We start from the raw sequence: 27,339 nt of genomic DNA on the forward strand, positions 1-27,339 counted from the left end.
GACCTCATCTTTACTAGATGCTGTTCTTCCACTAACCTCATTGCAACTCCCCTCCAAGTCTCCGACCACTACCTTGTATCCTTTTCCCTCTCGCTCTCATCCATCACTTCCCACACTGCCCCTACTCGGATGGTATCGCGCCGTCCCAACCTTCGCTCTCTCTCCCCCGCTACTCTCTCCTCTTCCATCCTATCATCTCTTCCCTCTGCTCAAACCTTCTCCAACCTATCTCCTGATTCTGCCTCCTCAACCCTCCTCTCCTCCCTTTCTGCATCCTTTGACTCTCTATGTCCCCTATCCTCCAGGCCGGCTCGGTCCTCCCCTCCTGCTCCGTGGCTCGACGACTCATTGCGAGCTCACAGAACAGGGCTCCGGGCAGCCGAGCGGAAATGGAGGAAAACTCGCCTCCCTGCGGACCTGGCATCCTTTCACTCCCTCCTCTCTACATTTTCCTCTTCTGTCTCTGCTGCTAAAGCCACTTTCTACCACTCTAAATTCCAAGCATCTGCCTCTAACCCTAGGAAGCTCTTTGCCAACTTCTCCTCCCTCCTGAATTCTCCTCCCCCTCCTCCCCCCTCCTCCCTCTCTGCAGATGACTTCGTCAACCATTTTGAAAAGAAGGTCGACGACATCCGATCCTCGTTTGCTAAGTCAAACGACACCGCTGGTTCTGCTCACACTGCCCTACCCTGTGCTCTGACCTCTTTCTCCCCTCTCTCTCCAGATGAAATCTCGCGTCTTGTGACGGCCGGCCGCCCAACAACCTGCCCGCTTGACCCTATCCCCTCCTCTCTTCTCCAGACCATTTCCGGAGACCTTCTCCCTTACCTCACCTCGCTCATCAACTCATCCTTGACCGCTGGCTACGTCCCTTCCGTCTTCAAGAGAGCGAGAGTTGCACCCCTGCTGAAAAAACCTACACTCGATCCCTCCGATGTCAACAACTACAGACCAGTATCCCTTCTTTCTTTTCTCTCCAAAACTCTCGAACTTGCCGTCCTTGGCCAGCTCTCCCGCTATCTCTCTCAGAATGACCTTCTTGATCCAAATCAGTCAGGTTTCAAGACTAGTCATTCAACTGAGACTGCTCTTCTCTGTATCACGGAGGCGCTCCGCACTGCTAAAGCTAACTCTCTCTCCTCTGCTCTCATCCTCCTAGACCTATCGGCTGCCTTCGATACTGTGAACCATCAGATCCTCCTCTCCACCCTCTCCGAGTTGGGCATCTCCGGCGCGGCCCACGCTTGGATTGCGTCCTACCTGACAGGTCGCTCCTACCAGGTGGCGTGGCGAGAATCTGTCTCCTCACCACGTGCTCTCACCACTGGTGTCCCCCAGGGCTCTGTTCTAGGCCCTCTCCTATTCTCGCTATACACCAAGTCACTTGGCTCTGTCATAACCTCACATGGTCTCTCCTATCATTGCTATGCAGACGACACACAATTAATCTTCTCCTTTCCCCCTTCTGATGACCAGGTGGCGAATCGCATCTCTGCATGTCTGGCAGACATATCAGTGTGGATGACGGACCACCACCTCAAGCTGAACCTCGGCAAGACGGAGCTGCTCTTCCTCCCGGGGAAGGACTGCCCGTTCCATGATCTCGCCATCACGGTTGACAACTCCATTGTGTCCTCCTCCCAGAGCGCTAAGAACCTTGGCGTGATCCTGGACAACACCCTGTCGTTCTCAACTAACATCAAGGCGGTGGCCCGTTCCTGTAGGTTCATGCTCTACAACATCCGCAGAGTACGACCCTGCCTCACACAGGAAGCGGCGCAGGTCCTAATCCAGGCACTTGTCATCTCCCGTCTGGATTACTGCAACTCGCTGTTGGCTGGGCTCCCTGCCTGTGCCATTAAACCCCTACAACTCATCCAGAACGCCGCAGCCCGTCTGGTGTTCAACCTTCCCAAGTTCTCTCACGTCACCCCGCTCCTCCGCTCTCTCCACTGGCTTCCAGTTGAAGCTCGCATCCGCTACAAGACCATGGTGCTTGCCTACGGAGCTGTGAGGGGAACGGCACCTCAGTACCTTCAGGCTCTGATCAGGCCCTACACCCAAACAAGGGCACTGCGTTCATCCACCTCTGGCCTGCTCGCCTCCCTACCACTGAGGAAGTACAGTTCCCGCTCAGCCCAGTCAAAACTGTTCGCTGCTCTGGCACCCCAATGGTGGAACAAACTCCCTCACGACGCCAGGACAGCGGAGTCAATCACCACCTTCCGGAGACACCTGAAACCCCACCTCTTCAAGGAATACCTAGGATAGGATAAAGTAATCCTTCTGACCCCCCCCCCCCTTAAAAGATTTAGATGCACTATTGTAAAGTGGCTGTTCCACTGGATGTCATAAGGTGAATGCACCAATTTGTAAGTCGCTCTGGATAAGAGCGTCTGCTAAATGACTTAAATGTAAATGTAAATGTTGACGGTAGCACTGATAGCGAGAGAAAGTGCACGGACAGTACTGTCCTTGGAGTGGTACTTACAGGAGGCCCAGCGAAGCCAGCAGGCCCGGGAGGTCCAGTCTCACCCCTGTCACCCTGTTAGGAGAGAAGAGGACAGAGAGGTCAAGTTGAGCATCAACGACTTCCCTTGATATTTCCTTGTTCAAACAAGCATCATGTACTGTATCAAGTTCTGTGTTCACTTCATTGTTGATTCTGAGAGGTGGCGAGCATTTAAAGGAAACAGCATTGCGAGTGAAAGTAATTCTCGCCTCTGGATCAATACAGTAGCCTAGAGATGGCAGTAATCAGATGGCAGTAATCAGACAGCAGTAATCAGACGGCAGTAATCAGACGGCAGTAATCAGACGGCAGTAATCAGATGGCAGTAATCAGATGGCAGTAATCAGACGGCCGTAATCAGATGGCAGTAATCAGACGGCCGTAATCAGACGGCAGTAATCAGACGGCAGTAATCCGATGGCAGTAATCAGATGGCAGTAATCCGATAGCAGTAATCAGATGGCAGTAATCCGATAGCAGTAATCAGATCTCAGTAATCAGATGGCAGTAATCAGATGGCAGTAATCAGATGGCAGTAATCAGATAGCAGTAATCAGATGGCAGTAATCAGATGGCAGTAATCCGATAGCAGTAATCAGATGGCAGTAATCAGATGGCAGTAATCCGATAGCAGTAATCAGATAGCAGTAATCAGATAGCAGTAATCAGATGGCAGTAATCCGATAGCAGTAATCAGATAGCAGTAATCAGATGGCAGTAATCCGATAGCAGTAATCAGATGGAAGTAATCAGATGGCAGTAATCAGATAGCAGTAATCAGATGGCAGTAATCAGATAGCAGTAATCAGATGGCAGTAGGCCCTAATCAGGTAGCTTCGGAAAAGGGAAAACATAGGGAAAACATTTCTTATGTAAGTATTATCTTATCCTAACTTGTGTGTGTGTGTGTGTGTGTGTGTGTGGTGTGTGTGTGTGGTGTGTGTGTCTGTGGTACTTACAGGAGCACCTCGGGCACCAGCAGCACCGGAAGGTCCAGAGGGACCAGATTCACCCTATAGGAGGAAACACAGAGGTCAGAGGTCAGTCACAGAGGTCAATCATACATCATACAGATATCACACCTTATATGGACTGTTTAATAATACCTAGGGGATACAGCAACCTCTTACAGGTGATATGGCTGTATGTGTATTTTTCTGATTTATCTAATACAAACATTTATTTAATCAATTAACCAATTAACTAGTATACAAGTTAAAAGATAAACACACACCTTCTCTCCATTGGGACCAGCTGGGCCAGGAGGACCAATTGGACCAGTCAAACCCTAGACCATATAGAGAAAGAGAGGGAATAGAAGAGTAACAAAGAGAAGGTTCAGTATAGCTCTCCTTCTGCTGTTAATGTCCATGAACTATTTAACATGTGAGTGTATACATGATTGCTGAACTAATATTTAAATATGTTGAATGTTAAACAGTAGAGTGTTGACATCTTCAATGTGTTGGATATTAAATGGTAGAGTTGTTGACGTTATAAATGTCTTGAATATTAAATGGTAGAGTGGTTGACGTTAAAAGGCTGGGGGATATTAAATGGTAGAGTGGTTGACGTTATAAGGCTGGGGGATATTAAATGGTAGAGTGGTTGACGTTATAAGGCTGGGGGATATTAAATGGTAGAGTGGTTGACGTTATAAGGCTGGGGGATATTAAATGGTAGAGTGGTTGACGTTATAAGGCTGGGGGATATTAAATGGTAGAGTGGTTGACGTTATAAGGCTGGGGGATATTAAATGGTAGAGTGGTTGATGTTATAAGGCTGGGGGATATAGTGGATGATGATGATGATGATGATGATGATGACGGTCACTCACTCTTGAACCGTCTTTGCCAGAAGCACCCTCAGGTCCCTTCTCTCCGTTGTCACCCTGTGGGACACAAACACAGTTATATTGGACTACATTATGATTAAAGGCATAGGGTAGGTTAACACATTATGAAATCACAACATCAATGAGAACGCACTGTAAATGGTCCCGTGTGGCTCAGTTGGTAGAGCATGGCGCTTGCAACGCCAGGGTTGTGGGTTCATTCCCCACGGGGGGACCAGGATGAATATGTATGAACTTTCCAATTTGTAAGTCGCTCTGGATAAGAGCGTCAGCTAAATGACTTAAATGTAAATGTAGACCTACATCATGTGTTGCCACGCCACATCATTACTGCTGTGCTGTGTTGCTTTCCTCCAGTGGATCTTGTTGCAAAGTTCATGGCTAGTGATCCCTTTCATGGCTTAGTACGATTACCACGACTATGACTTTAACTAATATTAGGATGCTTCTTTCAAGTGCCACTCACTCTGTCTCCCTTAGGTCCGGGGATGCCTGAGGCTCCTCTCTCTCCGGGCATACCTTGCAGACCGGGGGGTCCCTGGGCACCCGATGCACCACCTGGTCCGATCGCGCCCTACAACACAAGACACACAACAGCTACTGTCAGCAAATGAATACAGAACTAATAGCAACTCAGCAACTGGTAGAGGTTTTGATGGAAAACAACAGTAACAGCCTGTAGAATAGAACAGAACAGAATAGAATAGAACAGAACAGAACTGAAGAGAACTGAAGAGAACTGAAGAGATCTGAATCTGAATAGGAACTCTAGGCAGAGTTCCTCTGTCCAGTGTCTGTATTCTTTTGCCCATCTTAATCTTTTATTTTAATTGGCCAGTCTGAGATATGGCGTTTTCTTTGCAACTCTGACTAGTCACCTCTTCACTGTTGATGTTGAGACTGGTGTTTTGCGGGTACAATTTAATGAAGCTGCCAGTTGAGGACTTGTAAAGGCATCTGTTTCTCAAACTACACACTCTAATGTACTTGTCCTCTTGCTCAGTCCTCTTGTGCACCGGGGCCTCCCACTCCTCTTTCTATTCTGGTTAGAGACAGTTTGCTCTGTTCTGTGAAGGGAGTAGTACACAGCATTGTACGATATCTTTAGTTTCTTGGCAATTTCTTGCATGGAATAGCCTTCATTTCTCAGAACAAGAATAGACCGATGAGTTTCAGAATAAAGTTATTTGTTTCTGGCCATTTTGAGCCTGTAATCGAACCCACAAATGCTAATGCTCCAGATACTCAACTAGTCTAAAGAAGGCGAGTTTTATTGCTTTGTTAATCAGAACAACAGTTTTCAGCTGTGCTAACATAATTGCAAAAGGGTTTTCTAATGATCATTTAGCCTTTTATAATGATAAACTTGGATTAGCTAACACAACGTGCCATTGGAACACATGAGTGCTGGTTGCTGATAATGGGTCTCTGTACGCCTATGTAGATATCCCATTACAAATCAGCAGTTTCCAGCTACAATAGTAATTTACAACATTAACAATGTCTACACTGTATTTCTGATCAGATTTGATTTTCCTTCAAAAACAAGGACATTTCTAAGTGACCCCAAACTTTTGAACGGTAGTGTAGGTGAACATAGAAGTCAAAACAACACATTTCTATTGGATAGAACGTGTAATAGTCTTTAAAAAATCCTTCAGCCACATCAAGACACAGCTCCTGTACAGTATCTGAAATGATTTCTAACTTTATCTGAAATGATTTCTAACAGTATCTGAACTCAGGTCTGAGCTGTTTATAGAGTTTACGTTGTTGTTATTTGTCTCCTTCTTCTGTATTACGTTGACTTTGCCGTCTGGTAGCTCATTCTCATAAACGTTCTCTAAGCTTGTTCTCGGCCAATTTGAATGGTGTGTTTGTTCTCTCCTGCTGGCACTGCTGCCTCTCTGAAACCCCAGTTACATTCATCTGGCTGTTCATCCCTCCCCCTCCTCCTCCTCCCCCTCCTCCTCCTCCTCCCCCTCCACCCTCCTATCATTAGCTTTAATCCCAGCCTCTATCTATCATTTCCTCCTTGGCTGACAGTCAGAGGGGTTCTGAACTGAAATGACCCGGAAGGCAGGTTCTTTCACCCCCTAGTCTCCTCAAATCTGCCCGAAGTCTGTTCCACTCATTACCAGTATTGATAATGTTGCATTGAGCCGTGGTTGACGGACAACGGAAATATCTGTGAATGTGGCACGTTTTCTTTAATATGATAACCGTAAATCCCTTCTTCTATGTAGCGAAAAGGCTGTGTAGAATTTTCCCTTGGTGGTAATAAGGATGGTATAGCTGGCATGCTTTAAACAGATACTGTGCAGGATCAGGATGGGACTGTGCATTATGGCAATGAGCCCGTCTCATATCTCAAAGACTATATGTTTTTCTGTGGGATATGGTGGAACCAAACAAGTGTCCTGACTCTCTGTGGTGGCTAAAGATCCCATGGCACTTATCGTAAGAGTAGGGGTGTTAACCCCGGTGTCCTGGTTAAATTCCCAATCTGGCCCTCATACCGTCATGGCCACCTAATCATCCCCACCTTCCAATTGCTCACTCATTCAAATCCCCCCTCCCCTCTCCCTGTAACTATTCCCCATGCTGTTGCTGTAAATGACAATGTGTTCTCAGTCATCTTACCTGGTAACATAAGGTTAAAAAAATGTTTACAAAAAAATTATATTGTAATTTTGGCCACCGGCCAACTGAGCTAGTAGACCGGAAATTCTACTAGCTGCAAATTCTACTCGCTGCAAATTCTACTAGCTGCAAATTCTACTAGTTGCAAAAACTGCTGCAAATTCTACTAGCTGCAAATTCTACTGCAAATTCTACTAGCTGCAAATTCATCTAACTGCAAATTATACTGCAAATTCTACTAGCAGCAAATTCTACTGCAAATTCTACTGGCTGCAAATTCTACTGCAACTTCTTCTAACTGCAAATTCTACTAGCTGCAAATTCTACTAGCTGCAAATTCATCTAACTGCAAATTATACTGCAAATTCTACTAGCAGCAAATTCTACTGCAAATTCTACTGGCTGCAAATTCTACTGCAACTTCTACTAACTGCAAATTCTACTAGCAGCAAATTCTACTAGCAGCACATTCTACTAGCTGCAAATTCTACTAGCTGCAAATTCTACTCGTTGCAAATTCTACTGCAAATTCTACTAGCTGCAAATTCATCTAACTGCAAATTATACTGCAAATTATACTAGCGGCAAATTCTACTGCAAATTCTAATGGCTGCAAATTCTACTGCAACTTCTACTAACTGCAAATTCTACTAGCTGCAAATTCTACAAGCTGAAAATTCTACTACCTGCAAATTCTACTAGCAGCACATTCTACGAGCTGCAAATTCTACTAGCTGAAAATTCTACTAGTTGCAAATTCTACTGCAAATTCTACTAGCTGCAAATTCATCTAACTGCAAATTATACTGCAAATTCTAATGGCTGCAAATTCTACTGCAACTTCTACTAACTGCAAATTCTACTAACTGCAAATTCTACTAACTGCAAATTCTACGAATTGCAAATTCTACTAGCAGCACATTCTACGAGCTGCAAATTCTACTACCTGCAAATTCTACTAACTGCAAATTCTACTAATTGCAAATTCTACTAGCATCACATTCTACTTGCTGCAAATTTTACTGGCTGCAAATTCTACTAACTGCAAATTCTACTAGCTCCAAATACTACTAGCTGAAAATACTACTAACTACAAATTCTACTACCTGCAAATTCTACTACGTGCAAATTCTATTAGCTGAAAATTCTACTAACTGCAAATTCTACTAACTGCAAAATCTACTGCAAGTTCTACTAGCTGCAAATTATACTGCAAATTATACTAACTGCAAATTCTACTAACTGCAATTTCTATTAATTGCAATTTCTACTAATTGCAATTTCTACTAATTGCAAATTCTACTAGCTGCAAATCATACTCGCTGCAAATTCTACTAACTGCAAATTCTGCTAACTGCAAATTCTACTAACTGCAAATTCTACTAGCTGCAAAGTCTACTAACTGCAAAGTCTACTAACTGCAAATTCTACTAACTGCAAATTCTACTAACTGCAAATTCTACTAATTGCAAATTCTACTAACTGCAAAGTCTACTAACTGCAAATTCTACTAACTGCAAAGTCTACTAACTGCAAATTCTACTAATTGCAAATTCTACTCGCTGCAAATTCTACTAATTGCAAATTCTACTCGCTGCAAATTCTACTAGTTGCAAATTCTACTCGCTTCATTTAGGTATATCAGAAGACCAAGTTCTCTACAGTAGTGTGTTTGTCTCACCTTAGGTCCGTCAGTTCCAGGAGTTCCAGGAAGACCACGGGGTCCCTGCAGCCCCTGAGGCCCAGCACCTCCTCTCTCTCCTGGGAAACCACGCTCACCCTACACGGAGACAGGGATGGATGGTTAGCATTATTATCCTCCATAACGCCATAAGTGGAGTTAGCTATATGAACATGGTAGGTATGGAGATGATGGTGGAGGAAATTAAACTCACTCTTGGTCCAGTGGCACCAGCAGCTCCACCCTCTCCTGGAACTCCCATGTCACCGGGCTTGCCACCCTCACCAGGGGGGCCGGGAGGTCCGGGCAGACCCTGTTCAAAAGAAGCAAAACAACCAATCAATCAATCAATCAATCACGTGGCTGTCGTTACTACTTGTGAAGTGTCAATGTGATTGTACAAATGTAGTGTATAATGGCTGCATTTACACAGGCAGCCTAATTCTTATATTTTTCCACTAATGTCTTTTTTGACAAATCAGATCAGCTCATTTGCCAATAATTGGGCAAAAGATCAGAATTGCGCTGCCTGTGCAAACACAGACTAATATGTTATAGGAGCGTGCAGAGTGCCAAAAAGACAGGTATTCAATGAATGCAGAGAGACAGACAGACAGACAGGTACACAGTGAATGCAGAGTGACAGACAGACAGGTACACAGTGAATGCAGACAGACAAACAGACAGACAGACAGTGAATGCAGAGTGACAGACAGACAGACAGACAGACAGACAGACAGACAGACAGACAGACAGACAGACAGACAGACAGACAGACAGACAGACAGGTACACAGTGAATGCAGAGAGACAGATATACAGGTACACAGTGAATGCAGACAGACAGACAGACAGACAGTGAATGCAGAGAGACAGACAGACAGGTACACAGTGAATGCAGAGAGAGAGCGGTGTACATCTACTGACCTGGAAGCCAGAAGGTCCAGGTTGTCCTTGCTCTCCTCTCTCTCCAGCAGGGCCCTGTGGTAAAGGAAGGCTTAACAGTGAGCGTTATTCATTGACCTGTCAAAGTCACTGCTAATTCAGAGGCTTTCCTCATTTGGCTTAGACCAGGCTGCATGTAACTGGTTTAAAAATGACTTGACAGATAGAACTCAATGTGTGTCTACTGTTAAATCAGGTTTCCTGGATATTACGAAAGGTGTCCCGCAGAGGTCGATTCTGGGTCCTGTACTTTTTACTGTTTACATTGTGAATATCGACTTGTCTGTAAAACATTTTTACCTGCACTTGTATGCCGATGATACTGTTGTGTATGCTATTGTCCGCACAGTTGACCAGGCTCCATTTGAACTACAGTCTGCCATCATTGTATTACAGAAAAACTTTGACCTAAAATTAGTATTGAATGCAGGTAAAACTAAATATATGCTATTATTCAGTCAACGTTTCTATCGGTTCTAGTCTATGGCGACATCGTCTCTATGAACTCAGCTGCCAATTCGTTAAAGCCGTTAGATGCAGTTTATCATAGTGCACTGCGCTTTATTACAGGTGACACTTTTAGTACTCATCACTGCATTCTCTACCAGGAAGTTGGTTGGCCCTCTTTGATGTCACATATGTTGATACATGACTATGTTTTCATTTATAAAGCCTTTATTAAAAAAGACCCGCTGTACCTAACGTCTTTACTAAACTTTAGACATACGAGTTACCACACCAGGTCTCAGGGATGGATAACTCTGGGAATTCCTCTGGTCTCCACCGAGTTAGGTAAATCAGCTTTTACTTTTCTTGCAGCTTCTTTGAGGAACAATCTTCAAAATGTTCTTCAATGTGATGTTCTGGTGCCTCATGGGTAATTCAGACAGCTGATTGAGGACCGTATTAGTGATGAGTGTGATGTTCTGGTGCCACTTGGGTAATTCAGACAGCTGATTGAGGACCTTATTACTGATGAATGTGATGTTCTGGTGCCTCTAGGGTCATTCAGACAGCTGATTGAGGACCATATTACTGATGAATGTGATGTTCTGGTGCCTCTTGGGTCATTCAGACAGCTGATTGAGGACCTTATTACTGATGAATGTGATGTTCTGGTGCCTCTTGGGTAATTCAGACAGCTGATTAAAGACCTTATTACTGATGAGTGTGATGTTCTGGTGCCTCTTGGGTAATTCAGACAGCTGATTGAGGACCTTATTACTGATGAATGTTTTTTATGACTGTGTTTTTCTTTCTGTTTGCATTTTGTATTGATGTGTGCATTTTCTGTCATTTCTGTAATTCAGGGCTCATCTGTAGAATAGACCTTGGTCTCAGTGTGACTCCCTGATAAAATAAAGGTTAAATAGAATTATAGCAAACCAAGGCGTTGGGCTGCCGTAAAAAAAATTGTGCCTTTAAACTCAATCGACACATCTAACATCAAGCCAAGTCATTGTGAAGAAGTTGGTCTCATCTTGACGATACAGTGTAATAATCTTACCATCTTACAACCACAATGAAACTTGAATCAGAAAGGTTAGCTAGCAGTGAATTGACAACGATACGTGTTGAACACATAGGAGTATATCCAGCCTGGGTTTGGTGGAGTTATCAGGTCATTTTTAGAGAGTAAATTGAGAAAGGTGGATAAGATCAGTGAGACAGACGTGACGGCAGCAGAGTGTGATTGGAGAGATAGAGATACTCACAGCAGGGCCAGGGGGTCCAGCAGCTCCGGTCTCACCATCCTTACCAGGAAGACCCTATAGGGAGAGAGAGAGAAAAAAGAGAGAAGGTAGAGAAAGAGAGATAGAGAGAGAGAGAGAGAGAGTTAGAGGCCATGGGAGCCAGATGAAGACTGATAGATGTAATTACTACTACGGCAACTGAGTAGGGATAAACTGAGTATATGGAATGGTTTCCTAACAACGTCTTTAAAGTGTTTTCTGCACATTTGAAATGGCATATATTATCATCAAAAAGAAGGTAGCAGGCTATTTATGATTTGTAACTGTGTTTGGTTTAATCTTAATGGATTCCTTTCAAGTCGGGCATAAGGTATGTTTACCCCGGCATATTTCAAATGGCTCTACTGAAAAGGCTGTCTGTCTGGGTGAGATAAATGACTTACTCTCAGACCTGGCGCACCGAGCAATCCTTTCTCTCCGCCCTTGCCAGGTTCGCCCTAGTCAGAAAACACACACACCAGTCAGCCACCAATGATGTCCAGTTGTACTGTAGAATAGACAGACACTCTGTCCATGTAGATATGTAATCTCCATATGTAAATCATCCAACACACCCAATCAACCAAATCAATCAATCTACAATCAATCAATCAAATAGTCACACTCACGTTGGCTCCCTTGGGTCCGGGGAATCCCATCACGCCCGGCTGACCGCGGGCTCCCATAGGGCCAGGAGGTCCGGGGCGACCGTCCTCACCAGAAGAACCCTACAGAGGGGAAACAGGAGGGTCAGTCAATCAATCAATTATGCAGAGGGGGTTTCTACACTGTCAGAGTCAATGATGTACCCTATCAGTCATCTAGTGTCTATATAAATCAGGTCAGAGTCCTGTGAACACGCTGATTCATCTAGTGAGCAAATTCATGTTTATTCATTTTTATTTAAATACTTTTTTTTTTTAACTTTTTTTTTTACAGTTGTTGTAAAAAACAGACAACAAGCGTACTTACACCGGGTCCAACTTTTCCTTGAGGACCTGCATCACCGGGACGACCAGTAAGACCCTGCAAGAGCACAGAGACACACACACATCACGGTATACTGTACAGTATGTGAGTTAAATCTACAGTGATCATTGTCTTGGCTTCGTAGTGTAGCCATTACCCTTACCAGAGCCTATATGTCTAATTTAGTAGCCTACGTACAATATTATTATGCGAGTCAAAATGACAAAGATAATGTATTGGCTCCATTACTCAGCCATAGTTTGGAGAACTATTCCATCTTACCAGAGCATTTATACATACTACTGTTACAGATGCTAGAGAGATGTTATAGTTGAACTTACTCTTGCACCAGGAAGACCGGGCTCGCCAGGGCGACCAGGGTCACCGCCGGCTCCCTTGGGGCCAGACACGCCTCCGACTCCACGCTCGCCAGGGGCTCCCTGGATTAGGAGGAAAAAATGTGTGTTACTCAATGGAGACGATCAATCAATCAAGTAACCAATCCAATAAATCAATCAACCCATCAATCAATCAGCCAATCAACTCATCAATCAATCAGCCAATCAACTCATCAACAATCAGCCAATCAACCCATCAATCAATCAACCCATCAATCAATCAGCCAATCAACCCATCAATCAATCAATCAATCAACCAACTCATCAATCAGCCAATCAATCAACCAATCAATAAATCAACCCATCAATCAATCAACTCATCAATCAATCAACCAATCAATCAATCAACCAATCAGCCAATCAACCCATCAATCAATCAACCAATCAATCAATCAACTCATCAATCAATCAACTCATCAATCGATCAAGACCTATCTCCACAGCCACTTCATATGAGGCTACAGTAGTACCTGTAATGTATTAGGAGGCTAAATGAACTGAAGACGCTCTGAGGGGAGTGTCTGTTTGTTCCTAAACAAGCCTCAACAGATCATTACAGACATCTGTGTTCCTCTGTATCTTTTTGTGTCAGGGGGTAAGATAATTCACATCCTATTGACATCAATGCTTGACTAAGTGAACATTTGACTTGAGTGGAAGTTAAGATTCACCCCTATCATGGGAAAGATTCGCTCCATCTGTCTCCACAGTCACTTCACATGAGTTTACCCTGGGCAAACACCCTCAGGCGGCAGGTAGCCTGGAGGGTAGGAGCATTGGGCCAGTAACTGGAAGTTTGAGCAGAGATCAACATCTATCATTCTGCCCTTGAGCAAGGCAGTTGCTCCCTGGGTGCTGATGACATGAATGTGGAAGACACATTTTGGTTGAATACATTTCCTTGGGCAACGGAAATCTCCCTTCTGAGGAGGGGGAAAACGACAGGGGTCAATTGTCTTGAAATTCAGAAAAGATTCCTTCTGACACATTCACCCAATGTAATGAATAAGGGTGAATAATATTTAATTTGGAATGTAATGAAACGCTTCCATTTGCAGTCTGAGACACTGGCGTCAGCTAGACTAGAGTTGGTGGTGAGGATGAGGTTGAGGTGACCTCTGGTGGTGAAATAATAGAATTATAGATGACGCCAGTGGACTACACTGACACTAAGGCTTGTGTCTAGACTTGACTGTTCATTCAGCATTTGTATTCTGATCATGGAATATCGAACGTGTCATGCGTCTACACCTACATGTAAATGTGTCTACCTTGTCCACAGTGTGTCCTGATTCCCTTTCCTCGCGGTATTTTCAAATGCCAGTATGCATTCTACAAAAGGTGGAATAGGCTGATGGCAGTAGCTAACTACTGTAGCTAACTAGCCACCTAACCTCTGTAGCTAGCCAGCAAGCTAACCTCTGTAGCTAGCCAGCAAGCTAACCTCTGTAGCTAGCCAGCAAGCTAACCTCTGTAGCTAGCCAGCAAGCTAACCTCTGTAGCTAGCCAGCAAGCTAACCTCTGTAGCTAGCAAGCAAGCTAGCAAGCAACGCTAAAGGGAATGCATATAGTTTAGCATACCGCCCCCCAAAAATTCTAAATATTAGCTAGCTGGCTAGCATTTATGAGGCCACCAAACAAGGCCCCCACACGCTAGGAACGTATTTGCTCCAATGTTATAATTAAAAGTTGCCTTTCGGTCCTAAAACACAAGTTTTCTGGAGACTTGTGGGAGGAGTGCTGATGAAGTCGCCACTTTTTGGGCTTTTGGTAGCCTGATTCCGTCAAGACTGAGGAGAAATCCGCACACAATGCAACCCTGACCACCTCCTGAAGTTGTCAGCCAAATCTGAACACAATCAGAACAACAAAGCGATTTTTGTGCATCTACAGGTCTTTTCAATGCGATCTTCGTATTCTGATAGCAGAAGTCGCATGTAAGTGTTAAGTGTAGACATGACCTAATAGGGGCTCTGTCTTTCTTTCTCACTTATCATTTTCTCTGTGATGCCTGGCTGTTTCAATATCGATGCGCTCCTAACAGAATATTCAGTCAGATTGGATAGTAATTGCCTGAAGTAGGATTCTAATAAATTCTTGAGTTCAGAAAACGATGATGGAATGTCTTCACTACTACTCTAGTACAGAAGGGCATATTCACACCAACACTTGGCTGTAGATATATAGATACATATACTATATTACCCATGATCCTGTGGTGTTGAAATGTACAGATATGTCATTGCCGACCTTATGTCATAATAACCCAGAACCAATCTTGCGTGGTTAACGTTTATGTTAACAATCCATCCCTCAAGAGACTGTTGCTGACACAGTCTTGCCAGTATTAGTGTAACCTATTCAGTTGATCTGAACGTATACTTCCTGTTCATTTCCTGTACCATAGCACTTCGTTTCCCCTCCTTTGACGATAAGCCCCTCCCTTGAGACCATATTGTCATGGTGACACTCACCTTGGGACCAGCCAGACCATCCTGACCTGGGAAACCACGGTTACCGGGGGCGCCCTAAACAAAGACAACAACAACAACAGGGTTCAGGGTTAGAAGAAGAAGAAAACAAATAAACATTTAACGCTGGGAGCGATACTACAGTGTGTGATAAATGTAAAGTGACATGGGCAGCCCTCTCTGGGACAGCCCTCTCTGGGACAGCCCTCTCTGTGACAGCCCTCTCTGGGACAGCCCTCTCTGGGACAGCCCTCTCTGTGACAGCCCTCTCTGTGACAGCCCTCTCTGTGACAGCCCTTTCTGTGACAGCCCTTTCTGGGACAGCCCTCTCTGGGACAGCCCTCTCTGTGACAGCCCTCTCTGTGACAGCCCTCTCTGTGACAGCCCTTTCTGTGACAGCCCTCTCTGGGACAGCCCTCTCTGGGACAGCCCTCTCTGGGACAGCCCTCTCCGTGACAGCCCTCTCTGTGACAGCCCTCTATGTGACAGCCCTCTCTGTGACAGCCCTCTCTGGGACAGCCCTCTCTGGGACAGCCCTTTCTGGGACAGCCCTCTCTGGGACAGCCCTCTCTGGGACAGCCCTCTCTGTGACAGCCCTTTCTGTGACAGCTCTCTCTGTGACAGCCCTCTCTGGGACAGCCCTCTCTGTGACAGCCCTTTCTGTGACAGCCCTCTCTGTGACAGCCCTTTCTGTGACAGCCCTCTCTGTGACAGCCCTCTCTGTGACAGCCCTCTCTTGGACAGCCCTCTCTGGGACAGCCCTCTCTGTGACAGCCCTTTCTGTGACAGCCCTCTCTGTGACAGCCCTCTCTGTGACAGCTCTCTCTGTGACAGCCCTCTCCGTGACAGCCCTCTCTGTGACAGCCCTCTCTGGGACAGCCCTCTCCGTGACAGCCCTCTCTGGGACAGCCCTCTCTGGGACAGCCCTCTCTGGGACAGCCCTCTCTGGGACAGCCCTCTCTGGGACAGCCCTCTCTGGGACAGCCCTCTCTGGGACAGCCCTCTCTGTGACAGCCCTCTCTGGGAAAACCCTCTCTGGGACAGCCCTCTCTGGGACAGCCCTCTCTGGGACAGCCCTCTCTGGGACAGCCCTTTCTGGGACAGCCCTCTCTGGGACAGCCCTTTCTGGGACAGCCCTCTCTGGGACAGCCCACTGGGAGTGTAGCCGTCCATTTAATTTCCTCCTTTATGTGCCTCAACAAGTGGTTGGAATGATAGGTAGCCTTGTACGCCGACGGGGTGGCAAGATGGGTGTCATGAGTGGTACTCACTCTCTCTCCAGGAGGTCCGAGAGGTCCAGCAGCGCCGGGCTCTCCTCTGGGTCCCCTCTTCCCCTCCTCTCCTGCAGGGCCAAGGGCTCCTTGGGGACCCGCGGGTCCCTACACAAACACAACAGGATGTTAGTAATCACATGTAATATCCATCATCCAAAAATAGATTTCGATTTAGAAATAGATTTCACTAAGAAGGGAGAAAAACTGTTCAAGTATATGCTGGTTTTAAGTTCTGTTGTGTTATCATTTGCTTCCAGAAAGTATTTACAATGACGCAGACATCTTACTTAACTAATGATAAAGCAACATAACTTCACCTAACATCAGCAGACATCTTAACGAAAAGTTGTCTCTCAATCTTTGGGGCGTTTCTCATTTTTTATAATGAATGCTGAGGATAAATATGCATTCTTTACTTTATTTTAGAAACTACCATAACATGTTTAAAATTATGTTGCTTGCCTGGTCCTTAGTAGGTCTAATGTTAGATTGTTGAGAGGTAACAAACCAAGAGGGCCCCCTTGTGGCTTAGTTGCAAACTCCGTTACAATCTGGAAGCAATCTGGGATGCTCTGCATTCTGTCTATGAGTTTCATGGGGCATTATAAACTCTTGGACATTATCCAGTATTTTGAGGGATTACTTAGCTATCAGAGACTGAAAGAGAGAGAGGAGGAAGAGAGAAAGAGAGAGAGAGAGAGAGAGCCTTGACTACGTACAGACTCAGTGAGCATAACCTTGCTATTGAGAAATGCCGCCGTAGGCAGACCTGGCTCTCAAGAGAAGAAAGGCTATGTGCACACTGCCCACAAAATGAGGTGGAAACTGAGCTGCACTTCCTAACCTCCTGCCAAATGTAGTACCATATTTGAGACATATTTCCCTCAGATTACACAACAAATCCATATCTATATCTACAGTGTGCAATCACAGCAGCAAGATGTGTGACCTGTTGCCACAAGAAAAGGGCAACCAGTGAAGAACAAACACCATTGTAAATAAAACCCATATTTATGTTTATTTATGTTCCCTTTCGTACTTTAACTATTTGCACATCATTACAACTTATAATATGACATTTGAAATGTCTTTATTCTTTTGGAACTTCTGTGAGCGTAATATTTACTGTTCACTTTTTATTGTTTATTTAATAATACTCACAATCTCTCCCTTGGGTCCAGCCTCACCCTTGAAACCTGGGATACCGGGGTCACCCTAGAGAGAAAGACAAAAAAGACACGGGTCATTATTACAGACCTTCAACATTCTTAAGTCTTTTGACAATGAAGTCAGATTACAACCATTTCCTCCATTGGAGTTGTATATTACTAGCCTTTGAAATGCAAACTGAATCACGCTACATTACAATATATTATTATATTACAGATACGTCGTATCATCCCTGACATTCAGTATACATTACAACAGTTTAGACGTACAGATGTTCCCTTTGGTCCGAGAGGCCCAGTGGCTCCCTGGGGTCCTGGAGGGCCACGGGGTCCGGGGAAGCCAGGCGCACCAGCTATACCAGGAGCACCCTATAGTAGAGCGACAGATAGGACATTGGTCAATATCAATCACGTACCAATCAATCATCACGCTGAAATGATCATGTGTGATAATGGAAGGGAACACTAAGCATTCAATCAACACCGTGATACTGAGATCTGAAAAGAAGAAGTAGTGATATGTTTACTGTAGCTTGTACATCAATGAGGGAAAACATCTACAACTTTATCTAAGGAGGTTTCTGGACATAGATCTATGTCTTCAATGTAAAGTGAGTTAGAGGGTGGAGCAGGTGGGAGAGGTCCTGAAGCTAGAGACACGCCTGGACATCCTGCACCAAGCACCAACTGCAGTCTGCTTGACTATTATGTAAGGGATAGGTGTGTGTGTGTGTGTGTGTGTGTGTGTGTGTGTGTGTGTGTGTGTGTGTGTGTGTGTGTGTGTGTGTGTGTGTGTGTGTGTGTGTGTGTGTGTGTGTGTGTGTGTGTGTGTGTGTGTGTGTGTGTGTGTGTGTGTGTGTGTGTGTGTGCATGTCTGGCCACAGGTCTGGTCTACTCAGCCATAACTAACTCAAAGCAACATATATCACACCTGACTGATTCTCATCTAAATGATTTTAATGGCTTCTTGATTGTGTTTCAGGGAAAGTTAAGACTAAGAGCTTTTCCTAACCACATCACCTGACCAGATAAATAGAACAACTCCTGGTTAGGGCACACGAAAAAGGAAATGGAAAAACTACTGACTCACAGTAATGGAGATGAGATCCACAATCTTTTTCTTTCAGGGTCAAAGGTGGGTTTCATAATGTGGGAGTGACTAAATATTTGTATTTATTTAACTTGGCAAGTCAGTTAAGAACAAATTTTTATTTACAATGACGGCCTAACCCGGCCAAAACCTAAACCGGACAACGCTAGGCCAATTGTGCGCCGCCCTATGGGACTCCCAATCACGGCTGGATGTGCTACAGCTTGGATTCAAACCAGGGACTGTAGTGACACACTGAGATGCAGTGCCTTAGACCACTGCTCCACTCAGGAGCTATTTCTCTTTAGTTTTCAGACTGAACTAGTGGACTAGGCTAGTCACAAGCATTTACATTTAGTTTGGAAAGAATCTCTGTAACACTTTACTTTTAGCCTGCAGGTGCATTATAATGCTTTATAACTTGTAATAGTAATATATGAGACTTTATAATGTCTTATAATAAGGCTTACATTTTGTAGATTTCATATAGTGTATGAAAACTCAAGGCCATCTCTGGTTATCTCTGTAGATATCCTAGTGGTTTAGATATGACCTCCATTCGTCTTCCATATTCCAGCTAGAAGCACTGACAGATGCCACACATTATTCAACTCTAATAAAAACGTACTTCAGGCATAACATTTTATTAGACTTAATTGGAGATGACCCTCAAACCCTGCCCGTACTGTGGACATGGACTGTCTTTAGTTACGCTGATAGAGGTCTGTAGGCATAGTGGGAGAACAGCAGTGTAGGACTATACGATACAGAGACAGAGGACAGAGGAAGGGAGGGAGACAGGAGATGAGGAGAGGTTGTCTGGTATACTCACAGCTGATCCTTTAGCTCCACCAATACCATCAGTTCCAGGGTTACCCTGTAGGGAAGAACAGACTAGTTAGAATGATCATTACATCCTTGTATATAGCCATTTTTTTCATAAGCCTATGACAAGGACACAGAGTGTTTCCTGTTCAAGTCACATTATCAGGGAAAAATGCAGGCCCCTAGTCATATGACTTGGACCACTGACACAGAGGGGACACTGTTTTTCTGGACACTGTCATACTGGGACACTGTTTTACGGGACACTGTTTTGTGGGGACACGGATTTCTTGGTACACTCACAGAAGCGCCGGCGGGTCCGGGAGATCCGGGGGTTCCTGACTCTCCACGTGATCCCTGGGCGCCCTCAGGTCCACGAGCACCGGTGGGGCCAGCTTCTCCCTGGAGAGAGACAATCAAACAAACAATCAATCAATCAATGAATTCAATCGATCAATCAAGCAATCGATCAATAATCTATTGAAGTGTACTGTTGTAATAATTATCGTAAAGAGCCTAAAAATACAGAAACTATGTGCAAACTAAACTAGGTGCAGATTTGGTTGAGATGGTTAAGCATTTATTGTCAAATAAACACCTCCATAAAAATTAAAGTGTTGAAATTTTGTTAAATAAAGTTACACGTGTTTATTCTTAATTGAATTTAGTAAAAGCCCAAATAGGTAAATATGAATATTAAGAATGTATAAAGTCCAACTACTTTTACTGGAAGAGAAATTAAATGAAGAATAAAATATTGTCAGCATTTGGAGAGAAAAAATTAGAAACCCTACTTATGACTCAATTAAATGAACCTTAGCTTTCAAATAACAGTAATTTAATAACGGGCAGTAGCCAGATCCAAGTGTATAATGGTTTCCAGGTCTACTGGTCTAATAAAATAGAATGAGGAGAGTTATCCTGACTCACTCAAGTATTATTGTCAAACAAGGCTATACCCCCTTACTACAGACCACAGCCAATCATTGCACTGCATAGTGAGGTCATAGCCTTTGTGAAACTGGGTGAATGAAATTCCTAACTGTCGTTGCTATGGTGTTCTATACAACATGACATGATACATACTGTATGTGTTTATAAGGGTGGTGGAGAGGTCGGCTCTTTCCCTCCCTGATATCCTAGTGTACATAGGCTGCATATGGGGACACATGGAAACATGTAATACGCCTTTCCTTTATACATTTTTTATTTTTTTTAACCTTTATTTAACCAGGTAGGCTAGTTGAGAACAAGTTCTCATTTACAACTGCGACCTGGCAGTTCATGTATATAGCCTACTGTGTATAGTTGAGTCATTAAAACAAATACACATATTAGAAATAGATAGATTTGGGTCTCTTGAATGTTAAGGTTCAGGGTTTGGCCTTGTGTTTTAGGCTATTATCCTGCTGATAGGTGAATTTGTCTTCCAGTATCTGTTGGAAAGCAGACTAAACCAGGATTTCCTCTAGGATTTTGCCTGTGCGTATCTTTATTCCGTTTATTTTTATCCTAAAAACTTTCTAGTCCTTGCCGATGACAAGCATACCCATAACAAGACGCAGTAGTACTCAGAGATGTGTTGTGCTGGATTTGCCCCAAATATAATGCAAACATAATGAAGACAAAAAGTTAGTTTCTTTGCAACATTCTTTGCAGTATTACTTTAGTGCAGGGGTATTCAACTCTTACCCTACGAGGTCCGGGTATTCAACTCTTACCCTACGAGGTCCGGGTATTCAACTCTTACCCTACGAGGTCCGGGTATTCAACTCTTACCCTACGAGGTCCGGGTATTCAACTCTTACCCTACGAGGTCCGGGTATTCAACTCTTACCCTACGAGGTCCGGGTATTCAACTCTTACCCTACGAGGTCCGGGTATTCAACTCTTACCCTACGAGGTCCGGGTATTCAACTCTTACCCTACGAGGTCCGGCTATTCAACTCTTACCCTACGAGGTCCGGGAACTCAACTCTTACCCTACGAGGTCCGGGTATTCAACTCTTACCCTACGAGGTCCGGGTATTCAACTCTTACCCTACGAGGTCCGGATATTCAACTCTTACCCTACGAGGTCCGGCTATTCAACTCTTACCCTACGAGGTCCGGGTACTCAACTCTTACCCTACGAGGTCAGGTTTTCTGTTCTACCTGATAATTAATTAAACACACCTGGTGTCCCAGGTCTAAATCAGTCCCTGATTAGAGGAGAACAATTAAAAAATGCAGTGGAACTGGCTTCAAGGTCCAGAGTTGAGTTTGAGGACTTTAGTGTGTTGTTGATCCATGCTCAGGTTTCTCCTATCACAGCCATTAAACTGTGTAACTGTTTAAAAATGACTAATTCACCATGCTCAAAGGGATATTCAGTGTTGGCTTTTTTTTTATACCAATATACCAATCTGTGCCCTTCTTTGCGAGGCATTGGAAAACCTCCCTGGTCTTTGTGGTTGAAAATGTTCTTGAAATTTACTACTCGACTGAGGGACCGTACAGATAATTCTATGTGTGGGGTCCCCAGAACAGTGTGTCTGAAGCTGAATCTTTAAAAGATGTTCCGTGACTGGGAGACTGAGAGGGACAACAGAGGAAAGTGAAACCAGCAGTAAAGCACGGGGACTTCACACACACACACACACAGACACACACACACACACACACACACACACACACACACACACACACACACACACACACACACACACACACACACACACACACACACACACACACACACACACACACACACACAGTCTGGCCTGTCGCCTCACCGTTCTGAAGGAATCAGTCCTTAGCAAGTGGAGAGAAGGAAATAAAACAAACCACCTCCCAACCCCCCTCTCTCAGATGGAGGAAAATAGGTTTAAGTTTCAGAGCACTTTTCTAACGCTGCCTTCTCCGGTTTGACCTCTTTCACCCTTTCTTCAGCTTACGTTTAAAAAAAAAGAAGATATTTCTGAACTGAACTCCACCATTTTCTCTCTAGAACCTTTTACACGAACAGTACACAATGTACAGTAGCATCTTAGTTTGTACCCATCCTTATACTCTAAAATAATGCATTTGTACAAAATAATCCTTCATTGACATACCCCTGGGTTAATATGACTAAGTCACAAAACCGGAACTTTCCAGACACAGAGATAAAAGGACAGTGACATACCTTAGAACCTGGAGAGCCGGGGAAGCCTGGAGCACCAGATGGACCAACTGGGCCCTACAGAGAGAGAAAGAGAGAGGAGAGAGTGGAGGGGAGGGGAGGGGAGGGAAGGTGGGGCAGAGGAAAGAGGGCAAAGAAAGGAATGAGTCAACAAACACTACTGCCACAGTGAGGGCATTCAGGTGTATTGCAGCAACACTTAGATTTCTGCTGAAATACAGTATATAGTGAAATTAAATAATGAATAAAACTACATTGCAATAATACTTACAGGAGGACCAGCAGGGCCGGGCAGACCGTCATTACCACGAGCACCCTAGACAGGAGAAAGACAAGATACTGTCACCACACATCAGAGAACCAGCTCCATAAGGCATATTGTCAAGTACTGATCACTGGAATGACACTACATTATTCTTCAGAGACAGAAAGTTCTAGACATGGTTCTAGTATGAGTTCTAGACATGGTTCTAGTATGAGTTCTAGACATGATTCTAGTATGAGTTCTAGACATGGTTCTAGTATGAGTTCTAGACATGGTTCTAGTATGAGTTCTAGACATGGTTCTTGTATTAGTTATATTATGAGTTCTAGACATGGTTCTAGTATGAGTTCTAGACATGGTTCTAGTATGAGTTCTAGACATGGTTCTAGTATGAGTTCTAGTATGAGTTCTAGACATGGTTCTAGTATGAGTTCTAGACATGGTTCTAGTATGAGTTCTAGACATGGTTCTAGTATGAGTTCTAGACATGGTTCGAGTATGAGTTCTAGTATGAGTTCTAGACATGGTTGTAGTATGAGTTCTAGTATGAGTTCTAGACATGGTTCTAGTATGAGTTCTAGACATGGTTCTAGTATGAGTTCTAGACATGGTTCTAGTATGAGTTCTAGACATGGTTCTAGTATGAGTTCTAGACATGGTTCTAGTATGAGTTCTAGTATGAGTTCTAGACATGGTTCTAGTATGAGTTCTAGACATGGTTCTAGTATGTGTTCTAGTATGAGTTCTAGACATGGTTCTAGTATGAGTTCAAGACAGGGAGTTCTAGTATGAGTTCTAGACATGGTTCTAGAATGAGTTGTAGTATGAGTTCAAGACAGGGCACTGTAATGAGTGGCCAGGGAAAGGTACTTACAGCAGCTCCAGAGGGACCGGGGCGACCTCTCTCACCGGGCAGACCACGTGGTCCCTTTATAGAAGGAGAGAGAACGAGAGGTGCAGAGGTTACAATCACAAACAGTCAACAGTATCACATATAGATCTCATAGCCTATGTGTCATAGATATTCAATGTGTGGCAGATCTATTTCACAGTATTTCTACTCTACTACATCCACTACATATGATGTCACATTGTAATGTGTCTGACAGGTATCAGTTGTCTGACAGGTATCAGTTATCTGACAGGAATCAGTTATCTGACAGATATCAGTTATCTGACAGGATTCAGTTATCTGACAGGATTCAGTTTTCTGACAGGTATCAGTTATCTGACAGGTATCAGTTATCTGACAGGTATCAGTTATCTGACAGGTATCAGTTATCTGACAGGTATCAGTTGTCTGACAGGTATCAGTTATCTGACAGGTATCAGTTATCTGACAGGTATCAGTTGTCTGACAGGTATCAGTTATCTGACAGGTATCAGTTATCTGACAGGTATCAGTTATCTGACAGGTATCAGTTATCTGACAGGTATCAGTTATCTGACAGGTATCAGTTGTCTGACAGGTATCAGTTATCTGACAGGTATCAGTTATCTGACAGGTATCAGTTATCTGACAGGTATCAGTTATCTGACAGGTATCAGTTGTCTGACAGGTATCAGTTATCTGACAGGTATCAGTTATCTGACAGGTATCAGTTATCTGACAGGTATCAGTTATCTGACAGGTATCAGTTATCTGACAGGTATCAGTTATCTGACAGGTATCAGTTATCTGACAGGTATCAGTTGTCTGACAGGTATCAGTTATCTGACAGGTATCAGTTGTCTGACAGGTATCAGTTATCTGACAGGTATCAGTTATCTGACAGGTATCAGTTATCTGACAGGTATCAGTTGTCTGACAGGTATCAGTTATCTGACAGGTATCAGTTATCTGACAGGTATCAGTTATCTGACAGGTATCAGTTATCTGACAGGTATCAGTTGTCTGACAGGTATCAGTTATCTGACAGGTATCAGTTATCTGACAGGTATCAGTTATCTGACAGGTATCAGTTATCTGACAGGTATCAGTTATCTGACAGGTATCAGTTATCTGACAGGTATCAGTTATCTGACAGGTATCAGTTATCTGACAGGTATCAGTTATCTGACAGGTATCAGTTATCTGACAGGTATCAGTTATCTGACAGGTATCAGTTGTCTGACAGGTATCAGTTATCTGACAGGTATCAGTTATCTGACAGGTATCAGTTATCTGACAGGTATCAGTTATCTGACAGGTATCAGTTGTCCATCTGTGCTCACCATGGGTCCGGGAGCGCCATTGTCACCGGGGGCACCAGACTCTCCCTAGAACAGAGAAGAGTCATTCAATTAGTAGGAGGAGGAGGGGTTTGTGTTTTAGAGGTGGTCACAATGTTAGGTAAACAGGCATCACAACATGACAGACAAAAAAAGGCAAAGAAGGATATCAGTGAGATTAGAATGACTTGAGAGAGATAGAGGATGCTGATGTTGAGTCTTTCCTACCTTAGAACCAGCAGCTCCACCCTCTCCCTTGAGTCCATCAAGACCTGGATAACCCTGGAAATAAGAGATACAGACAATATCATGAGTACAGGACTGGGAATCAAGTCTTTACTGTCACATTGACTGGGCAATGCAGTTGCTCACAGCAGTATAACAGTGACAAACATACACGTTCACTAAAAGCAGGTAAACAGGAAAGAACACATTTGAAGATGACATATTATATATTGTCACTACTATGACGTCACTTACTCTATGCCCTTTGATTCCAGGCAGACCGGGAGTTCCTGGGAATCCACGAGCTCCCTGTTGTAGAGAAGAGAAAAAAAGAGAAAGAGGAGAGATATGAGAGAATGGAATGGTTATTCAGTTCTTCTCCAGATCTGCTTTCCTGCTCTGGTCTAGTCTGGTTTGGAGCCATATTATGGTCAAGGGGCAGAAGGCCAGAGGGCCAGAGAGACAGATGACATGAGGGAAGATTTAGTAGAGACAGCTCTCCCTCTTCTGTCTGACTGAATCATCTTGGAGAGCCTTCTAACTGGTCTGTATCTGACTGAATCATCTTAGAGAGTCTTCTAACTGGTCTGTATCTGACTGAATCATCTTAGAGAGTCTTCTAACTGGACTGTATCTGACTGAATCATCTTAGAGAGTCTTCTAACTGGACTGTATCTGACTGAATCATCTTAGAGAGTCTTCTAACTGGTCTGTATCTGACTGAATCATCTTAGAGAGTCTTCTAACTGGACTGTATCTGACTGAATCATCTTGGAGAGTCTTCTAACTGGACTGTATCTGACTGAATCATCTTAGAGAGTCTTCTAACTGGTCTGTATCTGACTGAATCATCTTAGAGAGTCTTCTAACTGGACGTATACTTCTCTTGTCTGCTTGAATGGTCATCAAATCAAATCAAATCAAATTGTATTAGTCACATGCACCGAATACAACAGGTGAAATGCTTACTTAGAGTCCCTAAACAACAATGCAGTTTAAATGATGTACAGCTGTAATAACTAAGTCAGCATGAATAGGAAGTGAGATAAATTGAGCGTAGATAAATGAACAGATAAATGAACATATAAATGAATAGATAGTGAAGAGATAATGAAACTATACCTGAGGACCAGAAGGTCCACGATCACCACCTTTGCCGGGTTTGCCAGCGTCACCCTTTAGCAGAGAGAAAGAGACAGAGAGGAAGAGACATAGAGGAAGGGACATAGAGGAAGGGACAGAGAGAAAGAGACAGAGAGAAAGAGACAGAGAGGATGAGACAGAGAGGATGAGACAGAGAGAAAGAGACAGAGAGGATGAGACAGAGAGGAAGAGACAGAGAGGAAGAGAGAGAGGGGAGGGAGAAGAGGGCTATTAGATCAGTTAGTTGTCTGTGATGTAAATAAAATTAAAATTAAAAACATTACATGTATAGTAAAAACGAAATATAGATCAATAAAATATTTTTTTTTTTGTTGATCATTCACAATTTATTGTTACGATAATATTTTTTTACAAGCCACACTCTTGAAAAATACATTTCAGATTGAAATTCAATTAGCAAACAGTGCCTCCTGATGGTCACTGATAAATTACTAGTGGGCCAGTCAGCTGCCACCCAGTGGCTGAATGGCGGAACTGCAGTTTCAATATTTATTTTTCACTTGTTTCAATCAAATAAAATCAAATGTTATGGTCACATACACATGGTTAGCAGATGTTAATGGGAGTGTAGCGAATTGCTTGTGCTTCTAGTTCCAACAGTGCAGTAATATCTAACAAGTAATCTAACAATTCCCAACAACTACCTAATACACACAAATCTATATTGGTGAATGAGAATATGTACATATAAATATATGGATGAGCGATGGCCAAGCGACATTGGCAAGGTGCAGTAGATGGTATAAA

General features: G+C 43.7%; 1 protein-coding gene across 2 annotated transcripts in view; it reads right to left on the bottom strand.

Moving 5' to 3' along the window:
• The window catches only part of LOC139536324 (collagen alpha-1(II) chain), a 76,152-nt gene that overhangs the window by 14,276 nt on the left and 34,537 nt on the right, over positions 1-27,339 (bottom strand). For both annotated transcript variants that reach the window (XM_071336763.1, XM_071336762.1), the window contains 26 exons: positions 26,551-26,604; positions 25,684-25,737; positions 25,432-25,485; positions 25,207-25,251; positions 23,867-23,920; positions 22,999-23,043; positions 22,731-22,784; positions 19,868-19,966; positions 19,572-19,616; positions 17,920-18,018; positions 17,642-17,695; positions 16,478-16,585; positions 15,210-15,263; positions 12,679-12,777; positions 12,341-12,394; positions 11,998-12,096; positions 11,773-11,826; positions 11,351-11,404; positions 9,618-9,671; positions 8,906-9,004; positions 8,692-8,790; positions 4,834-4,941; positions 4,350-4,403; positions 3,747-3,800; positions 3,472-3,525; positions 2,492-2,545 (listed from right to left, as the gene is read on the bottom strand). In XM_071336763.1, the coding sequence (XP_071192864.1) occupies positions 2,492-2,545; positions 3,472-3,525; positions 3,747-3,800; positions 4,350-4,403; positions 4,834-4,941; positions 8,692-8,790; positions 8,906-9,004; positions 9,618-9,671; positions 11,351-11,404; positions 11,773-11,826; positions 11,998-12,096; positions 12,341-12,394; positions 12,679-12,777; positions 15,210-15,263; positions 16,478-16,585; positions 17,642-17,695; positions 17,920-18,018; positions 19,572-19,616; positions 19,868-19,966; positions 22,731-22,784; positions 22,999-23,043; positions 23,867-23,920; positions 25,207-25,251; positions 25,432-25,485; positions 25,684-25,737; positions 26,551-26,604 (1,755 nt within the window). The remainder of the gene's footprint in view (positions 1-2,491; positions 2,546-3,471; positions 3,526-3,746; positions 3,801-4,349; positions 4,404-4,833; positions 4,942-8,691; positions 8,791-8,905; positions 9,005-9,617; positions 9,672-11,350; positions 11,405-11,772; positions 11,827-11,997; positions 12,097-12,340; positions 12,395-12,678; positions 12,778-15,209; positions 15,264-16,477; positions 16,586-17,641; positions 17,696-17,919; positions 18,019-19,571; positions 19,617-19,867; positions 19,967-22,730; positions 22,785-22,998; positions 23,044-23,866; positions 23,921-25,206; positions 25,252-25,431; positions 25,486-25,683; positions 25,738-26,550; positions 26,605-27,339) is intronic.

The sequence above is a fragment of the Salvelinus alpinus genome, chromosome 12 (genome assembly GCF_045679555.1).
Source record: "Salvelinus alpinus chromosome 12, SLU_Salpinus.1, whole genome shotgun sequence".
NCBI classification, from domain to species: Eukaryota; Metazoa; Chordata; class Actinopteri; order Salmoniformes; family Salmonidae; genus Salvelinus; species Salvelinus alpinus.